This window comes from Ranitomeya imitator, chromosome 8 (genome assembly GCF_032444005.1).
Source record: "Ranitomeya imitator isolate aRanImi1 chromosome 8, aRanImi1.pri, whole genome shotgun sequence".
Classification (NCBI taxonomy): domain Eukaryota; kingdom Metazoa; phylum Chordata; class Amphibia; order Anura; family Dendrobatidae; genus Ranitomeya; species Ranitomeya imitator.
Window position 1 is genome coordinate 25,056,823 of NC_091289.1, and position 22,693 is coordinate 25,079,515.

The following is a 22,693-nucleotide window of genomic DNA, read 5'->3' on the forward strand; positions in this document are numbered from 1 at the left end:
TCGCGCAGGTTTTGTATGTCAGGTACAGCAGTGTTCATTCTGCAGTTTGGCTGATGAGCTTCTGTGCTGAGATACTGTGCTGAGATACTGTGCTGAGATAGTGGTAGTGCCGGAGGTGGTATATTAGGGCTTGTTGTTCCAAAAAACTCTGTAGGTAATTTCTGTAGGTAAAAGCGTTGATGAAGCGAAATGCTTGAAATTTCACAGAGTATTATAAAGGCAATGAAAATATGTCAATTCAGCACTTTCCCATGGAGAAAAAGGATCGGGGGTAATGGATTTCTCCACATGATGCAAAAGGATTGGGGATCATGGTTTTTCCAGATGGTGAAAAAGGATTTAAGTAAAAGCAAACAAAAAAACCCCTTCAAAACGAATCTGTGATATTGACAATGTTCCCCAATCTGTGGCGGAATAATATAGAGCAAGCAATGCTGACAATGGTGACAAATATTATTATTGGGAAATGTTCAACATAACATATATATATATATATTATTAATTTTAGTCTCTGCTTTTTCTGGTCTCTTCAGTCAAGTGGGTGGTCCTATACAGTGACTGACAGTCTCTCTGCACACTTACAGTGGTGTGAAAAGGTGTTTGCCCCCCTCCCTGATTTCCTATTCTTTTGCATGTTTGTCATGCTTAAATGTTTCAGATCACCAAACAAATGTATATATTAGACAAAGATAATACAAGTAAACACAAAATGCAGCTTTTAAATGAAGGTCTTTATTGTTAAGGAAGAAAGAAATCCAAACCTGTGATAAAAAGTGATTGCCCCCCTTTTAAAACATAAATTAACTGTGGTTTATCACACCTTTGGAAAGCTAAGTTCACATTCCCTACTCACATGCAGGTCTGATCACGGACACACCTGTTCTCAATCAAGAAATCACTTAAATAGGACCTGCCTGACAAAGTGAAGTTGACCAAAAGAATAAATAAGAAACAAAGATAACTGAGATCTATCAGTCTGGAAAAGGTTATAAAGCCATTTCTAAAGCTTTGGTGCTCCAGCGAACCACAGTGAAAGCCATTATCCACAAATGGTGAAAACATGGAGCAGTGGTGAACCCTCCTAGGAGTGGCCGGTTGATCAAAATTACCCAAGAGTGCAGCAACGACCCATGCAAGAGGTCACAAAAGACTACACAACATCCAGAGAACTGTAGGCCTCACTTGCCTCAGTTAGTGTCAGTGTTCATGACTCCACCATAAGAAAGAGTCTTCCTCCTGGTATAGATGTGCCCAATCCTAGGTCCTTTTCTGGTATATATGTCCCCTGTTCTGCCTCTGCATAAAAAACACTCTTCTCACCTTCCTCTGATCTCACGACGTGCTGTGTCCTCTTCTGTAGCCAGCGCAGAGGTTGACAGCTTACTTTGGCGTGCCTGCTATCGAGATGCATGACGTCACTGCCATGCGACACCAATCAATACCTATATGAGGCCAATAATTAAGTGGGATACATGCGACGCCAATGCCTGGCATATCAATGTCAGCTTCTAGCCTCTGACAGGCCAGTGCTGTGTATGGCAGGTCAGGTAGCTGGAGGGTCCCAGTGCTGCAATACACTTCAGCTGGGTGTGCGTCGGACACGCATCCAGCTGAAGTAGGTGCTGGCATTGGCGGGTCCCCCTCCAGCACAGGCCCGCTTGTGGTTGTGAAGCGATGGCCGGGGGACCACCACGGTGCAGGAAGACTACTGTACACAAGATGAGGTGCAAATAACAAAGGGTAGATTTATTGGAAGGCAAGGAATTAAGTGGATGAGGAAGATGCAAGCAGAGGTATGCAATGGCTAAAGATAATTTACAAGAGTTATATTCTTTAGCTTGTCCGTAAAATAGCACGGTGCTCCAACTGTTACAGACTCAATATATGTTACACAAGTAAATGCAAACAATAAACAAAGAATTATGCTAATCTCCCTGGCCTTTACTAAGCAGGCCACATTGCTGCCGTGTTCTGACTATTGAAGCCTACACTAGGCCCTGACATGTGCACAAAACAGGAACAAACTCACTGTGATGTTGGGGACTCAGATCCCATCACGGGGGGCCCCAGCAGTCTAGTACGGTGGTGCGCAAGGCTTTCTGCCAGCTCTGTGAAATGTGGTCTTCTCCTTGTTTCTGGGTCCTGGAGATGCTCCTGAAAGCTGTAAATCCCTTTCTCTGTATCTTCGTGGCTCCTCGAACTAACACAGGACAGCCAACCAAGCTGCATCCAGAAAAGTCTATCAAATCTCACAAGTCCACTCCGTTACAGGCTGGGGGTCCTCTCTTGCAGTTATATCAGGACACAGTTCTCCTCTCTTGCAGCTATCAGCACAAAGTTCTCTCTGCAGCAGCCTCAGCTCACACACACAGTTCAGGCTCCATTCCTGCCATCTGCACAGCCCAGTCCATTGATACAGTCTATTGCAGGGGAGAAGCAGAACATTCCAGCACCCCAGACAAGGGGGTGATGTCTCTTAAAGTAACAGCGTGTTCCTTACTGTTCATATCAGCACCACCCTCCTACAGTTGTAGCCTCTGTGGCCATGATTGTTACGCCTCTAGCAGTGTGTCAGACCACCCTGCAAGGGATCTAAAGAACCACCATATTGACAAGTGATAGAAAACTTGAGAGAACTTCCAAACCAAATGTTATATTAAATAGGGAACCTAATTTAAAGAGGTTTTCCAGGATGAGTCAAAATTAATTTAACATTACTAAAAGGTATAAAATAATCAAAGAAGCATTACTTATCTGCCAGTTACTTGGCCGATCCAGCATTGCTACATCGGTGCTCTGTGCTGCTCCTTGTTTACTACCCTGTAGCGGTCACATGCAGACTAGCCATGTGACTTCTACAGCCTAGCTTCAGCATAGTACAGTGATTGGCTGCAGCAGTCACCTGGGTAATGGGACATTACTTCAGCACAGTACCTGGAGTGTCGGGAAAATTATCGGGTAAGTAATGCTTCTTTTATCATTGTATATCATTATAGGGTATGTCCACTACCAGGACAACTATCTTATTTAAATTAAATGAACGGTCCTAATAAAATAATAAGGCCTATACTCACCTCCCGTGCTGGCGCCGTTCCACTCGCTCCACCCAGGGCTGTGATACGGTGTTCTGTCACATGACGCCGGCGCCCAATTAGTGTGCGCATCACTGTCTCTGCCTTCAAACAAACTGAACATGAAGAGGATGCTAGGGCCGCAGCTGAACCCAGACTTCCTCTTTATGTTCAGTTTGTTCAGAGGTGGAGACAGTGACACCAGCACTGATTGGGCGCCATGCATCACATCATTCCACCACATCACAGCTCCGGGACCGTGAGTGCCGACACCGCTGAAACGGAGTCAGCACGGGAGATAAGTATAGGCTTTATTATTTTATTGGGGCCAAAAATTTAGTTTAAGGAGGGGTCGCCCTAGTAGTGGACAACTCCTTTAACGATCTAATTTTTGCAGTTCCTGGAGAACCCCTTTAAAGGGGGCTAAATGGATAAATTGCAAAGTGCTTGTTAAAAACAACTTTGCAATTTACCTCTTATTAAAAATTTTCTCTGATCTCAAGAACATAAGGATTTTTAATTATATTGTGTGCAGCTTATTGCCTAGATTACCCGTCTCAGAGGTGACCTATTTCCTTAAGCAAACAGGCTGTTTGTAGAATCTGGCCGGTTCAAGCCTCGGTCCCCCTGCGCTCTTTTGATGTTGCAAAGGCAAAGCTGACACTGCATGCAATATTGGAAAGGATGCTGTTCGAAACAGTGGCACAACCATGCTGATGGCCTGAACTGTCCATCTGCAGGAGCACACTGCTCCCCGGCAAACAGGAAGTCGGGAGGTAGAGGAGCGGCGTGCTCTGGAAGAAACAAGATGATGCAACCCCTTAAAAATGTGCATGGAAAAGGAGTTCGTCAGCTGCATCACTGATGAAAACAGACATATAGGGCGTTATTTTTGTATAGTACATTTATTTCCTGCCGCCACCACATTGCCGTAGGTACATTAAATGAACATTTGCTCAAAAGATGGAAGTGCAGCTCTCTAAATCCAAGAGGTATAATAATGTTTTAATGTATTCAGTCCATTGATATTCTGGTGTTAAATGTGTAGTAATTGTTCAGAAGGTGAAAGGTTACAAGCAGAAAAGACAAATTATCGAGGTATCGGCGTCAGTCCTCATCTGTCTCTGGCTCATTAACGAAGGAAAACTCGACGGCCACGGCAAAGTTTGCCACAAATGACATGAACTCCTTGAAGTCGACCGTACCCGTGCGTCTGCTTTCCAAGTTGCTGAGGATTTCTTTGAAGTGGTTATTCCCTTCTAAACACTGCAAAAAAAAAGATGGAAGAATAAATATGATAAAACAATAAGTCGCAATAATGAGGAGTTATAATTCGAGTGGGTGCAAATCCATTCTCGCGGCCCATTCCATCGGGCCCCACAGAGGTCTGCGTCCGCCGAATTGGGAGAGGGAGTACTGCCTCTTACATGGCAGCTTCTGTGGCTCTTCTTTGATTAACCAGCATAGGCGTGACGTGACATGTGCATTGTGCCGCAACACCGGCGTTGCACCAGAGCGGCTAATAAAAAGAAGAGCCGAGGACGCTGTCATATAAGAGATGGATGGGCGAATAAATTTGTACTATCTCTTACAATATCAACAAACTTTGCATAAATGAACAGTACAAGTCAATATAAGAAACACTGTGATATATCTCATCAGAGAAATTTGTCTACTTATGAGCCACTTCTCTTACCCCCTAGCTCCAGAACTTATCATTCACTTAGAAATACAGATAAAATCCAACAGCCCACTTAGGGATCAAATTACAACTGTCTATTGAAAAAAAAACAGAGAGAGGAAACTGGAAGCGAGAAACACAAAAAACGTTGCTTTCTTGTGTTATCTCTCACAGCAGAGCTGGATTCAAAGCTACACTGCTTAGTACTGATATATATATCCTCAATGCTGCTGCTTCCTTTGATCATGTGCTACATAAGAGAACAGGAATCCTCATATCTGTGTGTGCTGTGTATGGGAGACATTATAGCAACTTGTCTCAACCCACCAGCTCAGAGACAACTGAAAATTAGCGATAGAGGCTACAGGGGGGTAAAACTGTTGAAAAATACAGGATGCAAGTCATATAATGATCATATATAGTGTGGAAACGCATTCTAAAGTCACCTGCAACACAAACTACCCTATAAAATGGTATATCATTATAACAGAGCATAAAAATATATATAATAATATAAATACATGCAATGCATGCAAAAGTATTCATTTTTTGTTCCTAGGGATTGAATAGTTTTGCAAGGCACTACATTTAGCTAACATGTTTTACATACAGTACCTATACTGAATGTACTACTATAACTACTAATAATGTGTACCGTATCAACAAATGACTTTCATATTATTCTTTGGACTTCACGTTGATCACTTTTTATGTTATTGTGCTTTTTATTTATTTTTTTACATTTTTTAATCATTTTATTAAATCTTATGTTATCATTTATTTATTCATTGATTACTTTATACAGCATACCATCGCATTCATTGCACGGCAAAGATATGCAAATACAGACATTAGTATATGGTATACAATATTATTAAATGGGCCAGAGTTGATTAATGTTATTTTCATCATTAATATACAATGACCTCAGATGAATGATTAACAGAATTATTGAATTTGTCAAGCACTGATTTAATATAACTGCACCCCCCCCCCCCCAGTCCCTGGTTATTTATTTTATAGAGCAATACATGAGTTTGTTTGTAGTATAGATTAATGTTACAGCCTCTTTATATAAAAAAATATATGGAAACACCATAGATAAATGACTGCTTTATTAACTAGATAGAAAAACACATTTATATGTCAAGGGATATATAGTTATCTAGGATTTGACTCACTATTTTAAGGGAAATAAAACAGGTCATATATCATCTGCCAGGATCTTTTTTTACAGAAAGCCTGTGAGTCCTGCTTCTTCATTCCACGTAAAGGAAACTTTTGAGTCTTGGGACCTCATCACACAATGCAAACCTATGGATTCGTCTTCCCAACTCCCATTGAATGAACAAGCTTGTGAATTTTGCTTCTTTACCCCAAAAAAGAGCCTGTGAGTCCTCCTTCCCCACCCACATATAAAGATCTTGGAAGTCTTGCTTTCTTACCCACAAAAAAGAACCTGGGAGTACTCCTTCTCCACCCACATACAAAGTTGATGTCAGTCATCCTTCCCCACCCACAAAGAGCCTGCAATCCCTCCTTCTCTACCCACATACAAAGAGCATGTGTGTCCTTTTTCCCACCCACATTCAAAGAGCCTGTGAGTCTTACTTCCGCACCCACATTCACAGAGCCCATGAGTCCTCCTTTCCCACCCATGTGCAAAGGGCCTCTGAGTGATTTTTCCCCACTCACATACCAGGAGACTGTGAGTCTTCCTTCCCAACCCACCTACAAAGAGCCTGTGAGTCCTTCTTCCCCATCCACATGCAAGAGCACATGAGTCCTCCTTTCCCACCCATATACAAAGAACCAGTGAGTCCTCCTTCCCCACTCAGGAACAAAGAGCCTGTGAGCTCTCCTTCCCCACCCACATACAACAAACATAGTAACATAGTAACATAGTAACATAGTTAGTAAGGCCGAAAAAAGACATTTGTCCATCCAGTTCAGCCTATATTCCATCATAATAAATCCCCAGATCTACGTCCTTCTACAGAACCTAATAATTGTATGATACAGTATTGTTCTGCTCCAGGAAGACATCCAGGCCTCTCTTGAACCCCTCGACTGAGTTCGCCATCACCACCTCCTCAGGCAAGCAATTCCAGATTCTCACTGCCCTAACAGTAAAGAATCCTCTTCTATGTTGGTGGAAAAACCTTCTCTCCTCCAGACGCAAAGAATGCCCCCTTGTGCCCGTCACCTTCCTTGGTATAAACAGATCCTCAGCGAGATATTTGTATTGTCCCCTTATATACTTATACATGGTTATTAGATCGCCCCTCAGTCGTCTTTTTTCTAGACTAAATAATCCTAATTTCGCTAATCTATCTGGGTATTGTAGTTCTCCCATCCCCTTTATTAATTTTGTTGCCCTCCTTTGTACTCTCTCTAGTTCCATTATATCCTTCCTGAGCACCGGTGCCCAAAACTGGACACAGTACTCCATGTGCGGTCTAACTAGGGATTTGTACAGAGGCAGTATAATGCTCTCATCATGTGTATCCAGACCTCTTTTAATGCACCCCATGATCCTGTTTGCCTTGGCAGCTGCTGCCTGGCACTGGCTGCTCCAGGTAAGTTTATCATTAACTAGGATCCCCAAGTCCTTCTCCCTGTCAGATTTACCCAGTGGTTTCCCGTTCAGTGTGTAATGGTGATATTGATTCCCTCTTCCCATGTGTATAACCTTACATTTATCATTGTTAAACCTCATCTGCCACCTTTCAGCCCAAGTTTCCAACTTATCCAGATCCATCTGTAGCAGAATACTATCTTCTCTTGTATTAACTGCTTTACATAGTTTTGTATCATCTGCAAATATCGATATTTTACTGTGTAAACCTTCTACCAGATCATTAATGAATATGTTGAAGAGAACAGGTCCCAATACTGACCCCTGCGGTACCCCACTGGTCACAGCGACCCAGTTAGAGACTATACCATTTATAACCACCCTCTGCTTTCTATCACTAAGCCAGTTACTAACCCATTTACACACATTTTCCCCCAGACCAAGCATTCTCATTTTGTGTACCAACCTCTTGTGCGGCACGGTATCAAACGCTTTGGAAAAATCGAGATATACCACGTCCAATGACTCACCGTGGTCCAGTCTATAGCTTACCTCTTCATAAAAACTGATTAGATTGGTTTGACAGGAGCGATTTCTCATAAACCCATGCTGATATGGAGTTAAACAGTTATTCTCATTGAGATAATCCAGAATAACATCCCTCAGAAACCCTTCAAATATTTTACCAACAATAGAGGTTAGACTTACTGGCCTATAATTTCCAGGTTCACTTTTAGAGCCCTTTTTGAATATTGGCACCACATTTGCTATGCGCCAGTCCTGCGGAACAGACCCTGTCGCTATAGAGTCACTAAAAATAAGAAATAATGGTTTATCTATTACATTACTTAGTTCTCTTAGTACTCGTGGGTGTATGCCATCCGGACCCGGAGATTTATCTATTTTAATCTTATTTAGCCGGTTTCGCACCTCTTCTTGGGTTAGATTGGTGACCCTTAATATAGGGTTTTCATTGTTTCTTGGGATTTCACCTAGCATTTCATTTTCCACCGTGAATACCGTGGAGAAGAAGGTGTTTAATATGTTAGCTTTTTCCTCGTCATCTACAACCATTCTTTCCTCACTATTTTTTAAGGGGCCTACATTTTCAGTTTTTATTCTTTTACTATTGATATAGTTGAAGAACAGTTTGGGATTAGTTTTACTCTCCTTAGCAATGTGCTTCTCTGTTTCCTTTTTGGCAGCTTTAATTAGTTTTTTAGATAAAGTATTTTTCTCCCTATAGTTTTTTAGAGCTTCAATGGTGCCATCCTGCTTTAGTAGTGCAAATGCTTTCTTTTTACTGTTAATTGCCTGTCTTACTTCTTTGTTTAGCCACATTGGGTTTTTCCTATTTCTAGTCCTTTTATTCCCACAAGGTATAAACCGCTTACACTGCCTATTTAGGATGTTCTTAAACATTTCCCATTTATTATCTGTATTCTCATTTCTGAGGATATTGTCCCAGTCTACCAGATTAAGGGCATCTCTAAGCTGTTCAAACTTTGCCTTCCTAAAGTTCAATGTTTTTGTGACTCCCTGACAAGTCCCCCTAGTGAAAGACAGGTGAAACTGCACAATATTGTGGTCGCTATTTCCTAAATGCCCAACCACCTGCAGATTTGTTATTCTGTCAGGTCTATTAGATAGTATTAGGTCTAAAAGTGCTGCTCCTCTGGTTGGATTCTGCACCAATTGTGAAAGATAATTTTTCTTGGTTATTAGCAGAAACCTGTTGCCTTTATGGGTTTCACAGGTTTCTGTTTCCCAGTTAATATCCGGGTCCTCTTTCCCCACCCACATACAAAGAGCCTGTGAGTCCTACTTCCGCACCCATATACAAGAGCCTGTGCGATCTCCTTCCCCACCCACATACAACAAACATGTGAGTCATCCTTCCCCACCCACATACAAAGAGCCTGTGAGTCCTACTTCCCCACCCATATACAAGAGCCTGTGGGATCTCCTTCCCCACCCACATACAAGGAACATGTGAGTCATCCTTCCCCACCCACATACAAAGAGCCTGTGAGTCCTCCTTCCCCACCCATATACAAGAGCCTGTGTGATCTCCTTCCCCACCCACATACAACGAACATGTGAGTCATCCTTCCCCACCCACATACAAAGAGCCTGTGAGTCCTACTGCCCATCCCATATACAAGAGCCTGTGTGATCTCCTTCCCCACCCACATACAAGGAACATGTGAGTCATCCTTCCCCACCCACATACAAAGAGCCTGTGAGTCCTACTTCCCCTCCCATATACAAGAGCCTGTGTGATCTCCTTCCCCACCCACATACAAGGAACATGTGAGTCATCCTTCCCCACCCACATACAAAGAGCCTGTGAGTCCTCCTTCCCCACCCACATACAAGAGCCTGTGGGATCTCCTTCCCCACCCACATACAGTGAGTAAGCCCTGATCCTCCACCCACAAACTGAGAGCCAGTGATTCCTCCTTCCCCACCCAAATGCAAAGAGTCTATGAATCCTGCTTCCCACATTTACCACATTGGATACCTCAATGGGCGAGATCTTTAATACTTTCGAACAATAACTGAACATTTCTCTGATTGGTTTAGTATTATTAGGGCCACATTAAGGGTTGATGGTGGGTCCACATCCTGACTCCCGGACTCATACCCCACCTGACTCACTATCACCATCATAAATAGTGAGATGTGGCCCTGCATACATGTCACCATCTCTACAAAAATGTATGGGCATTTGAAGTCAGAGGATTCAAAGGATAAAGCCACGTGAAAGCGTCACCACTTCTTCCTGTACGGATGTGATTCCCAGTGCCCATCAGTTGATCCCAGCGTATAAATAGAAAAATTGGGTCAGCGCCACTCTTGGTGAGGTCATAAATCAGCAAGTTTAGTGTTTGTATCTGGAAATTCCAAAGAAGGAAAGTCATGTGTATGAGATTGATGTAGAATCTTACAGGGTGGAGGGTTGGCATCTCTTTCCTTAAAAGTTGCCTGAGCTCCTTTGTTTCCAGGCCGAACAAGTCACCTCCTTTACCTGCGTACTTGTAAAATACTTTAATCAAGGTAACGATCGCTTTCTCAGATCGAGTCTTAGCGCCAAACTTTGGTGGTCTGCAAGACAAAAAGGGGGTAGACATGAAGTATCTGGGGACAAAAGTGGTTACTTTTATATATTTTATAATGTGGATACCCTCATTCCAAAAAACATACTGATAGGGAATTTAGAATGTGAGCCCCATCGGGGACAGCAATGATAATGTGTGTAAACTGTAAAGCGCTGCGGAATATGTTAGCGCTATATAAAAATAAAGATTTATTTATTTATTTATTTATACCCTCAAATGAAAGCTGAAAGTCTGAACTTCAACTGCATCTCAATTGTTTTGTTTAAAATTCATTGTGGTAAAGTCTATAACCAAAATTAGAAAAATGTTGTCTCTGTCCAAATATATATGGACCTAACTGTATCTATCTATCTATCTATCTATCTATCTATCTATCTATCTATCTATCTATCTATCTACAGCGCCCCAGAGACCTGGTCGTTGCAGTATGGCACTCTGCCGCTAAGGAGAGTGGCGGTACGTCTGATGGCACTAAAGAGTTCTCCTGACCAGGTATCACCAGAACACATTACACTTCACACTCCGGCCACTAGAGGGAGAAAAAGGCTTTGTTTATTGGGCCACTCCTCACACTGGTAAAACTAGGGGCTGGGGAGGAAGTTAGTCAGAAGCTGACTGGGTTGGAACCAGGCAACATCCCGTGGCAGGGGGTGTTGCAGGGAGAAGGCACAGGGGGGTCCCTGTCAGGCGTGGGAATCTGGCAGGTGCCTAGCGAACAGAACAGAACGTAACGGAACCGTGCCTGCACACCCTGCGGCGGTATCCAGGAGAGAGACACGAAGGGAAGGATATTGTGGAACAGTGTAAATGAGATCAAGCACAAAGGAGAGCCAGTAAGAGTCGTGCCGAGAGAGGAAGGCAACATCTTACTGAGGCGCGTAGTCGGTGGCCGGATCACCGTAGGAGTAACTGACTTCAGGCCTTACTTCAAATTCCGCTGGACAGTTAATTATAGGTTGGCTGTCTACCTACTACACCTATGAAGACATAGGGGGCAACATTGGGAGAGGGGCGTCTCTAGGGTCCCGGAAGACCTCCAAGCCTTCCCGTCAAACGGGTGGCGTCCTAGCCATAACATATCTGGGGGACGTTAGAAACTAGTAACATCTGGAACCAAAGAACGAGAGAGAGAAAGAAAGCTGTAGAGAACAAACGAATGAGAACAGCAGTTGTGAGGACTATTCCGAATGCTCAGCAGGGTAGGACTACAACACACAGGCGCTATTGGTAGGCAACGATTTCCATCTGCGTGGGAAACTCTGGATGTGCCCATCGGACCGGCTGGTCTCTGATAGCCCGGTTGAACATGCTCTGGACTGAGGACCTCGAAGCCTTCAGTAAAGAGGTAAAGAGACTGCAACCTTGTGTCCTCGTTATTGCCTGCACCTCACACCATCACCATCCACCTGTCTGGGAAGCCCTGGGGACATACTTCACCTGTGGGAAGTTATACCATCCAGCTACCATTCCATCACCCCAGCGGACCCCACAGCAGCGTCGGTCCCTCTGACCGAACACCACAGGTGGCGTCACGAACCTCTGACAGACTGTACTATCACCTTTATTGGACGCCCCTTAGCAGGGTCACGACCGGGTCCAGCCACCGTGACAACCCCAGAACCGAGAAGAAAGGACCGGTACTGAGTAACCTGTGGCCCTGTGTCTGGGGGCGAATCAACTTGGCGTCACGAACAGGATCGTACTTAAGCCTAAAGAATTGGGTCATGTGTGCCTTGGAACTGTGATTGAGACGTGTTGGAATTGTGATTTATTGCAAGAACTGTGCATTGCTATTGATGCAAGATTCCCGCCAAAACTGCCGCCATTGCCACGCCACGAGGAGCGCAGGAGAAGAAGAAAGGCGTGGGAGTGGGTGTAGAAGAACTGAAGAGCGCGAACGATAACGGCCGCCCAGTCTAAGCATTGTTGTCTCCTGAGGGCGGGTCCGTCAGCCGCTGAGGTCCGCCTTCTCATCCTCTATGGAGGGTGGGGACAGTGGGGACGGAGCCGCCCCCGGAAGAGAGCCCGGGAAGAAGATCTAGAGAAGGGGACAAAGATGGCGACTCCCAGGCCACCGCGTGGAGACGACCCGGCCAGGCGCAGGCCTGTACCGCCCGCAGCGATCACGGAATCACCGCTGCTGCAGGACTTGACTGCTGTGGAGCTGCCTGAGGGAAAACCCAGAGGGCGGATGCCTGATGGCTGGGTGGCCGCCGCTGAGGCTCGGCGGCTAGCACGTTGCCTGGAAGCCCGCGTCCGGGTGAGTTCCCGGTTGGGCCACCCGATGGAGACCTGCCTCTCCCCTATGTCCCCTCCTCTGCCCACTCCGGCTGCGTCGGACCTTTGCACCTGACCAGGGAGTTACACCCGCAGGAGCGGGACTTAAGAATCCTGCCAGTGACGGAACACCAGCGACGCCTAGTGGCGGCTTGGAGGAAACAGCCGCGACCTGTGGCCATGATAGACATCACCGGAGAGGAGAAGGTTCCACCGTCGCACTGGGGAGTGGTGGTCTTCTACAACCCCAAGGAAGAGAAGGGGGTTATCCAGGAGATCGGAGAACCCTTGCAGGTCCGTGTCGATCGGAGCGAAGTGGAACCCCGCTATGGGACGAGTGAGGAGACCCGTGACCTGAGACCTGGGGATGCTGTAACCTATACCCGGTGGCGGAGGGAGGCCGGCTGGGTGGCCAGGGGTGTCCAGCGATGCGCGGCCCTACAGGTTAAAGCTGGAGCTCCAGAGGAAGGGGTCCCTGCTGCGGACCACCAGGTGAGCCAGGCCCCGCGAGTGACTGTGGATTCCACCCGTGCGCAACGGAAAGGAGTGGTCTGTGAGGTGAGACCACAACCTCCCCAGAAATAAACCTCGGAGACCTGATTTGTATATAGTTCACTGTTCCTGCTGCTACTTTCAACCCGTCCAGGGTTAACTCCTAGGGATCCCTTTGCTTACCCGGGGTCCCTATTGTTTCTACTGTTTTTTCTATTGTTGCACCACGTTTATCATTGTTTTAAAGACTGCCGGATCATGGACGGTGAATGATTCAGAACTGCCTTGTATATAGTTTGCACCTTCTTAAAGGTGCTCCCTACTGGTTTTATAAGCCAAAGAAGACTTTGCGAAGACATGATGCAGAAGGACTTGCTTGCTGTGAACTTGCTTGCTGAAAGAGAATCTGCACCAGAGACTTGGGTCCCTCTTAAAGGGAGTGTTTGATGATTGCTTTAATAAAGGTTGAAACGTTAATAATGTTGAAGAATTTAGACACTTTAATAATGTTGACAAAGATTGAGGACAGGAAAGTTTGGAAGTGAACCCGTAGGGGTTAGAGAGAGAGTCCTCCTGAGTGATGTATAAAGATGGTCGGCACAATGACAGTAGGCCCAGCCAAGGAGCTAGGCGGTCCTGCATTGGGGAAGTTGGAACGGAAAGAAAAGTTGAGTTATGTAGCATTCTATGGTAGGCCTTTAGTGGGTTCAGCGTATACGCCCTTAAAGGAAGAGTTAGTTTATTGTTCAGAATTTGCACTTAGTAGAATACCCGGCTGGGTACTGAAAGTTATTTATAGTCTAAATGTTATTTAAAAAATATTTAATCCTGTTATTGTTTGTAACGTTCAAGCGTCCTCACCTCCCATAAAGGGAAGCACCTTTTCTATTTATTTGTTCTAAGCATTTCAAAAATTTTGTATGTCTTTTGCTGTATTATATTGTTGTTCTTCTTCCCAGTCCAGGAGTACTGGATTTAACCGGGGGGGGGAGTGCAGCCCCCCAGAGACCTGGTCGTTGCAGTATGGCACTCTGCCGCTAAGGAGAGTAGCGGTACGTCTGATGGCACTAAAGAGTTCTCCTGACCAGGTATCACCAGAACACATTACACTTCACACTCCGGCCATTAGGGGGAGAAAAAGGCTTTATTTATTGGACCACTCCTCACACTGGTAAAACTAGGGGCTGGGGAAGAAGTTAGTCAGAAGCTGATTGGGTTGGAACCAGGCAACATCCCGTGGCAGGGGGTGTTGCAGGGAGAAGGCACAGGGGGGTCCCTATCAGGCGTGGGAACCTGGCAGGTGCCTAGCGAACAGAACAGAACAGAACATAACGGAACCGTGCCTGCACACCCTGCGGCGGTATCCAGGAGAGAGACACGAAGGGAAGGATATTGTGGAACAGTGTAAACGAGATCAAGCACAAAGGAGAGCCAGTAAGAGTCGTGCCGAGAGAGAGAGGCAACATCTTACTGAGGCGCGTAGTCGGTGGCCGGATCACCGTAGGAGTAACTGACTTCAGGCCTTACTTCAAATTCCGCTGGACAGTTGATTATAGGTTGGCTGTCTACCTACTACACCTATGAAGACATAGGGGGCAACATTGGGAGAGGGGCGTCTCTAGGGTCCCGGAAGACCTCCAAGCCTTCCCGTCAAACGGGTGGCGTCCTAGCCATAACATATCTGGGGGACGTTAGAAACTAGTAACATCTGGAACCAAAGAACGAGAGAGAGAAGGAAAGCTGTAGAGAATGAACGAACGAGAACAGCAGTTGTGAGGACTATTCCGAATGCTCAGCAGGGTAGGACTACAACACACAGGTGCTATTGGTAGGCAACGATTTCCATCTGCGAGGGAAACTCTGGATGTGCCCATCGGACCGGCTGGTCTCTGATAGCCCGGTTGAACGTGCTCTGGACTGAGGACCTCGAAGTCTTCAGTAAAGAGGTAAAGAGACTGCAACCTTGTGTCCTCGTTATTGACTGCACCTCACACCATCACCATCCACCTGTCTGGGAAGCCCTGGGGACATACTTCACCTGTGGGAAGGTATACCATCCAGCTGCCATTCCATCACCCCAGCGGACCCCACAGCAGCGTCGGTCCCTCTGACCGAACACCACAGGTGGTGTCACGAACCTCTGACAGACTGTACTATCACCTTTATTGGATGCCCCTTAGCAGGGTCACGACCGGGTCCAGCCACCGTGACAACCCCAGAACCGAGAAGAAAGGACCGGTACTGAGTAACCTGTGGCCCTGTGTCTGGGGGCGATCCATATCTATCTATCTTTCTATCTAAATGTTATTTAAAAAATATTTAATCCTGTTATTGTTTGTAACGTTCAAGCGTCCTCACCTCCCATAAAGGGAAGCACCTTTTCTATTTATTTGTTCTAAGCATTTCAAAAATTTTGTATGTCTTTTGCTGTATTATATTGTTGTTCTTCTTCCCAGTCCAGGAGTACTGGATTTAACCGGGGGGGGGAGTGCAGCCCCCCAGAGACCTGGTCGTTGCAGTATGGCACTCTGCCGCTAAGGAGAGTAGCGGTACGTCTGATGGCACTAAAGAGTTCTCCTGACCAGGTATCACCAGAACACATTACACTTCACACTCCGGCCATTAGGGGGAGAAAAAGGCTTTATTTATTGGACCACTCCTCACACTGGTAAAACTAGGGGCTGGGGAAGAAGTTAGTCAGAAGCTGATTGGGTTGGAACCAGGCAACATCCCGTGGCAGGGGGTGTTGCAGGGAGAAGGCACAGGGGGGTCCCTATCAGGCGTGGGAACCTGGCAGGTGCCTAGCGAACAGAACAGAACAGAACATAACGGAACCGTGCCTGCACACCCTGCGGCGGTATCCAGGAGAGAGACACGAAGGGAAGGATATTGTGGAACAGTGTAAACGAGATCAAGCACAAAGGAGAGCCAGTAAGAGTCGTGCCGAGAGAGAGAGGCAACATCTTACTGAGGCGCGTAGTCGGTGGCCGGATCACCGTAGGAGTAACTGACTTCAGGCCTTACTTCAAATTACGCTGGACAGTTGATTATAGGTTGGCTGTCTACCTACTACACCTATGAAGACATAGGGGGCAACATTGGGAGAGGGGCGTCTCTAGGGTCCCGGAAGACCTCCAAGCCTTCCCGTCAAACGGGTGGCGTCCTTGCCATAACATATCTGGGGGACGTTAGAAACTAGTAACATCTGGAACCAAAGAACGAGAGAGAGAAGGAAAGCTGTAGAGAATGAACGAACGAGAACAGCAGTTGTGAGGACTATTCCGAATGCTCAGCAGGGTAGGACTACAACACACAGGTGCTATTGGTAGGCAACGATTTCCATCTGCGAGGGAAACTCTGGATGTGCCCATCGGACCGGCTGGTCTCTGATAGCCCGGTTGAACGTGCTCTGGACTGAGGACCTCGAAGTCTTCAGTAAAGAGGTAAAGAGACTGCAACCTTGTGTCCTCGTTATTGACTGCACCTCACACCATCACCATCCACCTGTCTGGGAAGCCCTGGGGACATACTTCACCTGTGGGAAGGTATACCATCCAGCTGCCATTCCATCACCCCAGCGGACCCCACAGCAGCGTCGGTCCCTCTGACCGAACACCACAGGTGGTGTCACGAACCTCTGACAGACTCCTATCACCTTTATTGGATGCCCCTTAGCAGGGTCACGACCGGGTCCAGCCACCGTGACAACCCCAGAACCGAGAAGAAAGGACCGGTACTGAGTAACCTGTGGCCCTGTGTCTGGGGGCGATCCATATCTATCTATCTTTCTATCTATCCGCATATTTCCCAACAGTCCTGATTTTGTCAAGACAGTCCTATTTCAGCTTCCGGATGGGTCTTCCTGGTGTTTTGAACACATATTTTTTCTATATATCAGTCTATAGCAGTATGGGGTTGGCAGTGAAATCTGTCCCCTCAAATGGCCCTGTGCCTTCTAAGTTCTTCGTATTGCTTGGGAAAATAATTTTTTGTTTTTTAAGCTCATGTTTTTCCCCAGTAAACATATTCCCATGGCTGACATAACTTACATGTTCATGGTCTAGCGCTGCTTTTAAGAATATACGGGTGGACAATTTTGACTGCGCTGTTATATTAATTAGGTGTGCGTGTAAGAGGTAAAAATGGAGCTTTGTTGTGCATCGCTACATCATCCATATATGACCGCTGACCAGAGACCCTACATGTCGTCACAGTACCCTCAAATACTATTAGCCATCATCATCAATTGTAAATATGCAGGCAGGAATGTATTATTATTATTATTATTATTATTATTATTATTATTATATCACTATATCCTGGCTACATTTATTGGTTTCTCACTATTATAATAAAGGACAATTTCCTTTTTTTCCCCAAAAAATATTTATTTAGCTTTTTACAGAATTTAACGGTTAATATAAAAAAATGAATCCCTTTGGTCATAAAATAGTTAATGGTATAAACTATTCAATCAGATCTGATGCTCACATCTGGAACCCTTCTCTCTCTTGTGACTCCATAAAAACTCTAATTTTAAGAGCAATCTGCTGTAACTTGTCAGTGCCGATCATTATAATCCACATTAACCTGGTGACCGGTAATTACTGCATTATCGGACATGGGACGGCTCCTGAGATTACACCTTGCAGGAAAATATATAACGCATTATACTGCTGTAATGAGGACATACTCAATATTATGGCTACAATAGCCAGGCTTCCCTCGGTTCTTCAGACCCAAATATGGGTGCACCAGGAGTCTACAGAACCAAAACTCCAGCGGGTGATGAAGGATCAGGCTCCCTCCCTACATATAAATTCACTATTTATTTGCCCTGTTTAGTAGATAAGAGGGGCAATAACTAAGTAACTACCAGGGCCTATATATTCATTGTTGGATGTCATTCACAAGTTGCAAGGCTTGCCTTTCTCTGTGCCTTGTCTGTACAAGTATTAAGTAAGTGGTATCCAGCGAAATTATATAAATCTGTTCCTCCTCCCTGCTGCTGAATCTCCAACCACCTAGCCTGATTGACAGCTCCTCACTGTTCCTCCTTCCTGCTGCTGAATCTGCACCCACCTAGCCTGATTGACAGCTCCTCACTGTTCCTCCTTCCTGCTGCTGAATCTCCTACCACCTAGCCTGATTGACAGCTCCTCACTGTTCCTCCTTCCTGCTGCTGAATCTCCACCCACCTAGCCTAATTGACAGCTCCTCACTGTTCCTCCTTCCTGCTGCTGAATCTCCACCCACGTAGCCTGATTGACAGCTCCTCACTGTTCCTCCTTCCTGCTGCTGAATCTCCACCCACCTAGCCTGATTGACAGCTCCTCACTGTTCCTCCTTCCTGCTGCTGCTAAATCTCCACCCAGCTAACCTGTTTGACAGCTTCTCACTGTTCCTCCTCCTTGCTGCTGAATCTCCAACCATCTAGCCTGAGTGACAGCTCCTCACTGTCCCTTCTCCCTGCTGCTGAATCTCTAACCACCTAGCCTGTTTAACAGCTTCTCACTGTCCCTCCTCCCTGCTGCTGAATATCCACCCACCCTGCATGATTGACAGCTCCTCACTGTCCCTCCTCCCTGCTGCTGAATCTCCAACCACCTAGCCTGAGTGACAGCTCCTCACTGTACCTCCTAACTGCTGCTGAATCTTCACCCACATAGCATCATTGACAGCTCCTCTCTGTCCCTTTTCCCTGCTGCTGAATCTCCAACCACCTAGCCTGTTTAACAGCTTCTCACTGTCCCTCCTCCCTGCTGCTGAATCTCCAACCACCTAGCTTGATTGACAGCTCCTCACTGTACCTCCTAACTGCTGCTGAATCTTCACCCACCCAACCTGATTGACAGCTCCTCACTGTCCCTCCTCCCTGCTGCTGAATCTCCAACCACCTAGCCTGAGTGACAGCTACTCACTGTACATCCTAACTGCTGCTGAATCTTCACCCATCCAACCTGATTGACAGCTCCTCACTGTCCTTCCTCCCTGCTGCTGAATCTCCAACCACCTAGCTTGATTGACAGCTCCTCACTGTACCTCCTAACGGCTGCTGAATCTTCACCTACCTAGCCTTATTGACAGCTCCTCTCTGTCCCTCCTCCCTGCTGAGATCTCACACTGCTCAGTACAAGTTACAGCTCTCAGTCAAGCTTAATGGCAGGAGATTGAATAAACTTGAGCTCATAAGGTCTGTTACTCTTTATCTGGATTTATAAGACATCAGGAATATGGATCAGCTCTGACAGGAATTTCCAAAGTAAGCATACCAGCCTCATCACATCTTAGAGAGCTATATAATAATGTTTTTGCAGTTTATGTTATGAAATCTGATGTCAGATCTGCTTGAAAAGGAACCTATCACTTTGGAAAATGCTATTTAGATGCAGATAAAGGACTAATCTGCAGGTGAATAGCATTATGATACTTCCATGCTGCCTTACTGAACCACTTACTATGTGAAAATTAACATATTTCTGACTGGGAGCTGCTGGTTTTCAGTCGTGGAGTCCCTCCCAAATCCCACCACTATTACTACTTTGACACAGCGAATGCAACTCTGCTGCCTCCAAATTGTCAGGACAATTACGCAAATGTTTGACGAGTGATGGACGTCACGGAATTCACAGTGAGCGTATGGTATATACACCTCCGATTCCAGCGCATGTAATATATGTATGTACACCCCGTACGGCCACTGCAAGCTCCGCAGTAACAAAAAAAGGAACCACTACTAGCTGCCACCACCAATCGCTTTTACGGGCTGATTGGGCACCCTTTACAGGCAGCTTATGGCTTCAGGAGTGCGGTTTACAGAACAAGAGGAGCAGAGCTATTACATTTAATATATTTAATCCAGAAAGATAGGCAGACAATACAAAATATACAAACACATGAAATTAAAAGGAATAATAAAAGAAAACTACTAAACCTGGTCACGGAAATGGCTCGGAGCTTAGCGGAGGGAAGCGCTCCAATTAGGAAAATGGACACTCACACAGAGAACTACGGTATGTCTTCCTAGAATGAACAATGATCCAAACCCATATTCTGTTTTTTTATCAGCTATAAGTTATGCCCAGATACCTCCCCTTGATGATCTCATCTGGGTGCTGTTTGAGGAAGGTACTCAGCCATTCAGAATTTCATGAGATCCACAACTTAAAGGATATCTTCGCCCCTGGAGATCCCAGGCGGTATATATCTCCATCATAATTCTTAACATGATTTTAACTTTACATACAGATGAAACATGACCTGTGCAGCCTCATGTATCGGTGTTAAGTTGGAGGGGTTCTAGTGGAATTACGGCGATGTGAGTGAATGTGTTCTGCTCGTCCTGTCGCAACGATGCTAAAAACCTATATCCCATGAATATCAGATTGATACAAACCCCAATGGTCATACTCTTGTGCAGATTCTTTCTTGAGAAGAAGTTCCCTCTATGGAACAAAGGAAACCTCTGCACTCCTCCGCCTATACATAAACAAATCTCAATTTTGCTGTCTTTTTCCCCAGCAGATATCCTATTTTAATCACCTGTCCACAGCAGGCGGTCTCTGCTTCAAAGGAATAACATGATAGATCTTGACCCTCATTTCCCTTATTATAATTAGTTTTTGACCTTCCCTAGCTACAATTATCCCAGATGTTTATTTTGAGGGGTAGGGGGTGATATGTCCTCTTTCAGGAGATGTCTGTAGGGATTTTAATTTTGACAGTGACCAGTAATGCCATCTTGCACATTAACCCTAGATCTGCAGGTAAAAAGAGATTTCTAAGGTGACCGGTTCCCTTTAACAATTTTTTTTTTAATGCTTTAAAGTTGAATATGATTGCAGTCGTAGCTTTCTAGAAAAGAACACAAAGGCCGGTGTCTGGGGAGGAAATATTTACTGACATATTATAAATTGTCCACATATGACAGATACAGAACTCCTGGGCACAGAACTGTGAAATCTAAGGTAACCTATGGCACGAGCTGATGTATAACATTTAATGGCTTCCAGATCGGTTGCTTACATCGGAAACATATTTATCATGATGACAAGTGAATTATTTAGTGAGCAGAAACTTTACTGAAATGAGTCCAAAGACTGAAAATGACTTTTATGACTAATAGGGAGCAACATTCTATCACATGCGATCACAGCGGAGAATGTGACTTTCAGGGGCTAAAATGTCACCGTGGTCCCTACATTGCTCAGGATATTATTCTAACTCTTAACTAAAGATTTAACTCATGCCAAAAGCTTAAAGGGGTCCTGTAATTTAATGTATTGTAATAAAAAATAAGACAGACATTCCCCACACATCAGACTTCACAATATTTCCATGTGTGTACTTACTTGGAGAGCACTAGAGAAGAAACTAGAACTGTACGGCCAGCTCGTAATTATGGCTCCTATAATACGTAATATCATTGCTGTAAATAATTGGTTTAAATATAAAAACTGACAAGTTAAACTTATAATAGCCGGGTTTAAGACAAAAAGCCTTTCATCCGACCAATTCTGCAGCCTAAGCTTAACCCCAAAAATTGGGAACTTTTTATTTTTTTAAACTCAAGAAAGGTTTTAGTGATGAAAGGACTAAGCACCAATGGGAAAATGTGAAAACATAACTTTTACTGTGGAATTAAAAACATGGTGAGAAAAAGCAAAAAAGATTAAAAAAAAGATGAAGGATCCATAAGCTTATGCAAATAAAGGTTGCTAAGCCGAAACGCGTAGGCTTATGGATTATTGATCTTTTTTTTCTTTTTTTAGCTTTTTTTGCTTTTCCTCACTGTGTTTTAATTGCACAGTAAAAGTTATGTTTTCACATTTTCCCATTGGTGCCGGAACTCTCATGGACCCTTCTTCCATATCTGTCCTGGATACCAGCCTGGTGTGTACCTACACTCGTTACACCTCACCCTGACCAAACAAGGTCTAACAGGGTCCTTATGTGAGTACAAGTGGCTTTCACACTGAATTGTCCTCCTTGGATGGTGAGATGATCCCTTCCTTCAGGTTTTGGTGACTTCACGATGTTCTCATATATGTACTGACTTGGAGAGCACTAGAGAAGAAGCTATACAGAACAGAAACAGCACAACAAAAATAATATTGCCCTACGAAATGATTAATGGAAACTACAAACTAACAGATTCCCTATAAGTAGAATATTATAAAACAATGATTTGCGGTTTGTGATTTGGCATGACAGATGGATCACTAAATACATTTTCAAATATACCATTTTGGAGTGTAACTGTCACGCTGCAGCTCCGTAGGTAAGTGCAGACTCCACTAAATAGCAACATAGTGGAGAGAGGGCTGAAATCCTGCTCAGAGCAGACCAGCAGAACTGCAGCGAGGCTACCACCAGGTGGCAGCAGAATGGTCAGACAAGCCGGGTAGATACCAGAGAGTAGCGTAGTATCAAGGGAAATTCCAAACACAAAGTCAGAGGAGCACCAAAAGGT

At 45.0% G+C, this 22,693-nt stretch overlaps 1 protein-coding gene across 2 annotated transcripts in view; it reads right to left on the bottom strand.

Annotated features, from left to right (window-relative positions):
• Positions 1 to 3,982: 3,982 nt before the first annotated feature.
• SNTN (sentan, cilia apical structure protein) overlaps positions 3,983 to 22,693 on the bottom strand; it is a 43,690-nt gene continuing 24,979 nt past the window's right edge. For both annotated transcript variants that reach the window (XM_069736585.1, XM_069736586.1), the window contains 2 exons: positions 10,282 to 10,438; positions 3,983 to 4,337 (listed from right to left, as the gene is read on the bottom strand). In XM_069736585.1, the coding sequence (XP_069592686.1) occupies positions 4,179 to 4,337; positions 10,282 to 10,438 (316 nt within the window). In that variant the 3' untranslated portion in view covers positions 3,983 to 4,178. The remainder of the gene's footprint in view (positions 4,338 to 10,281; positions 10,439 to 22,693) is intronic.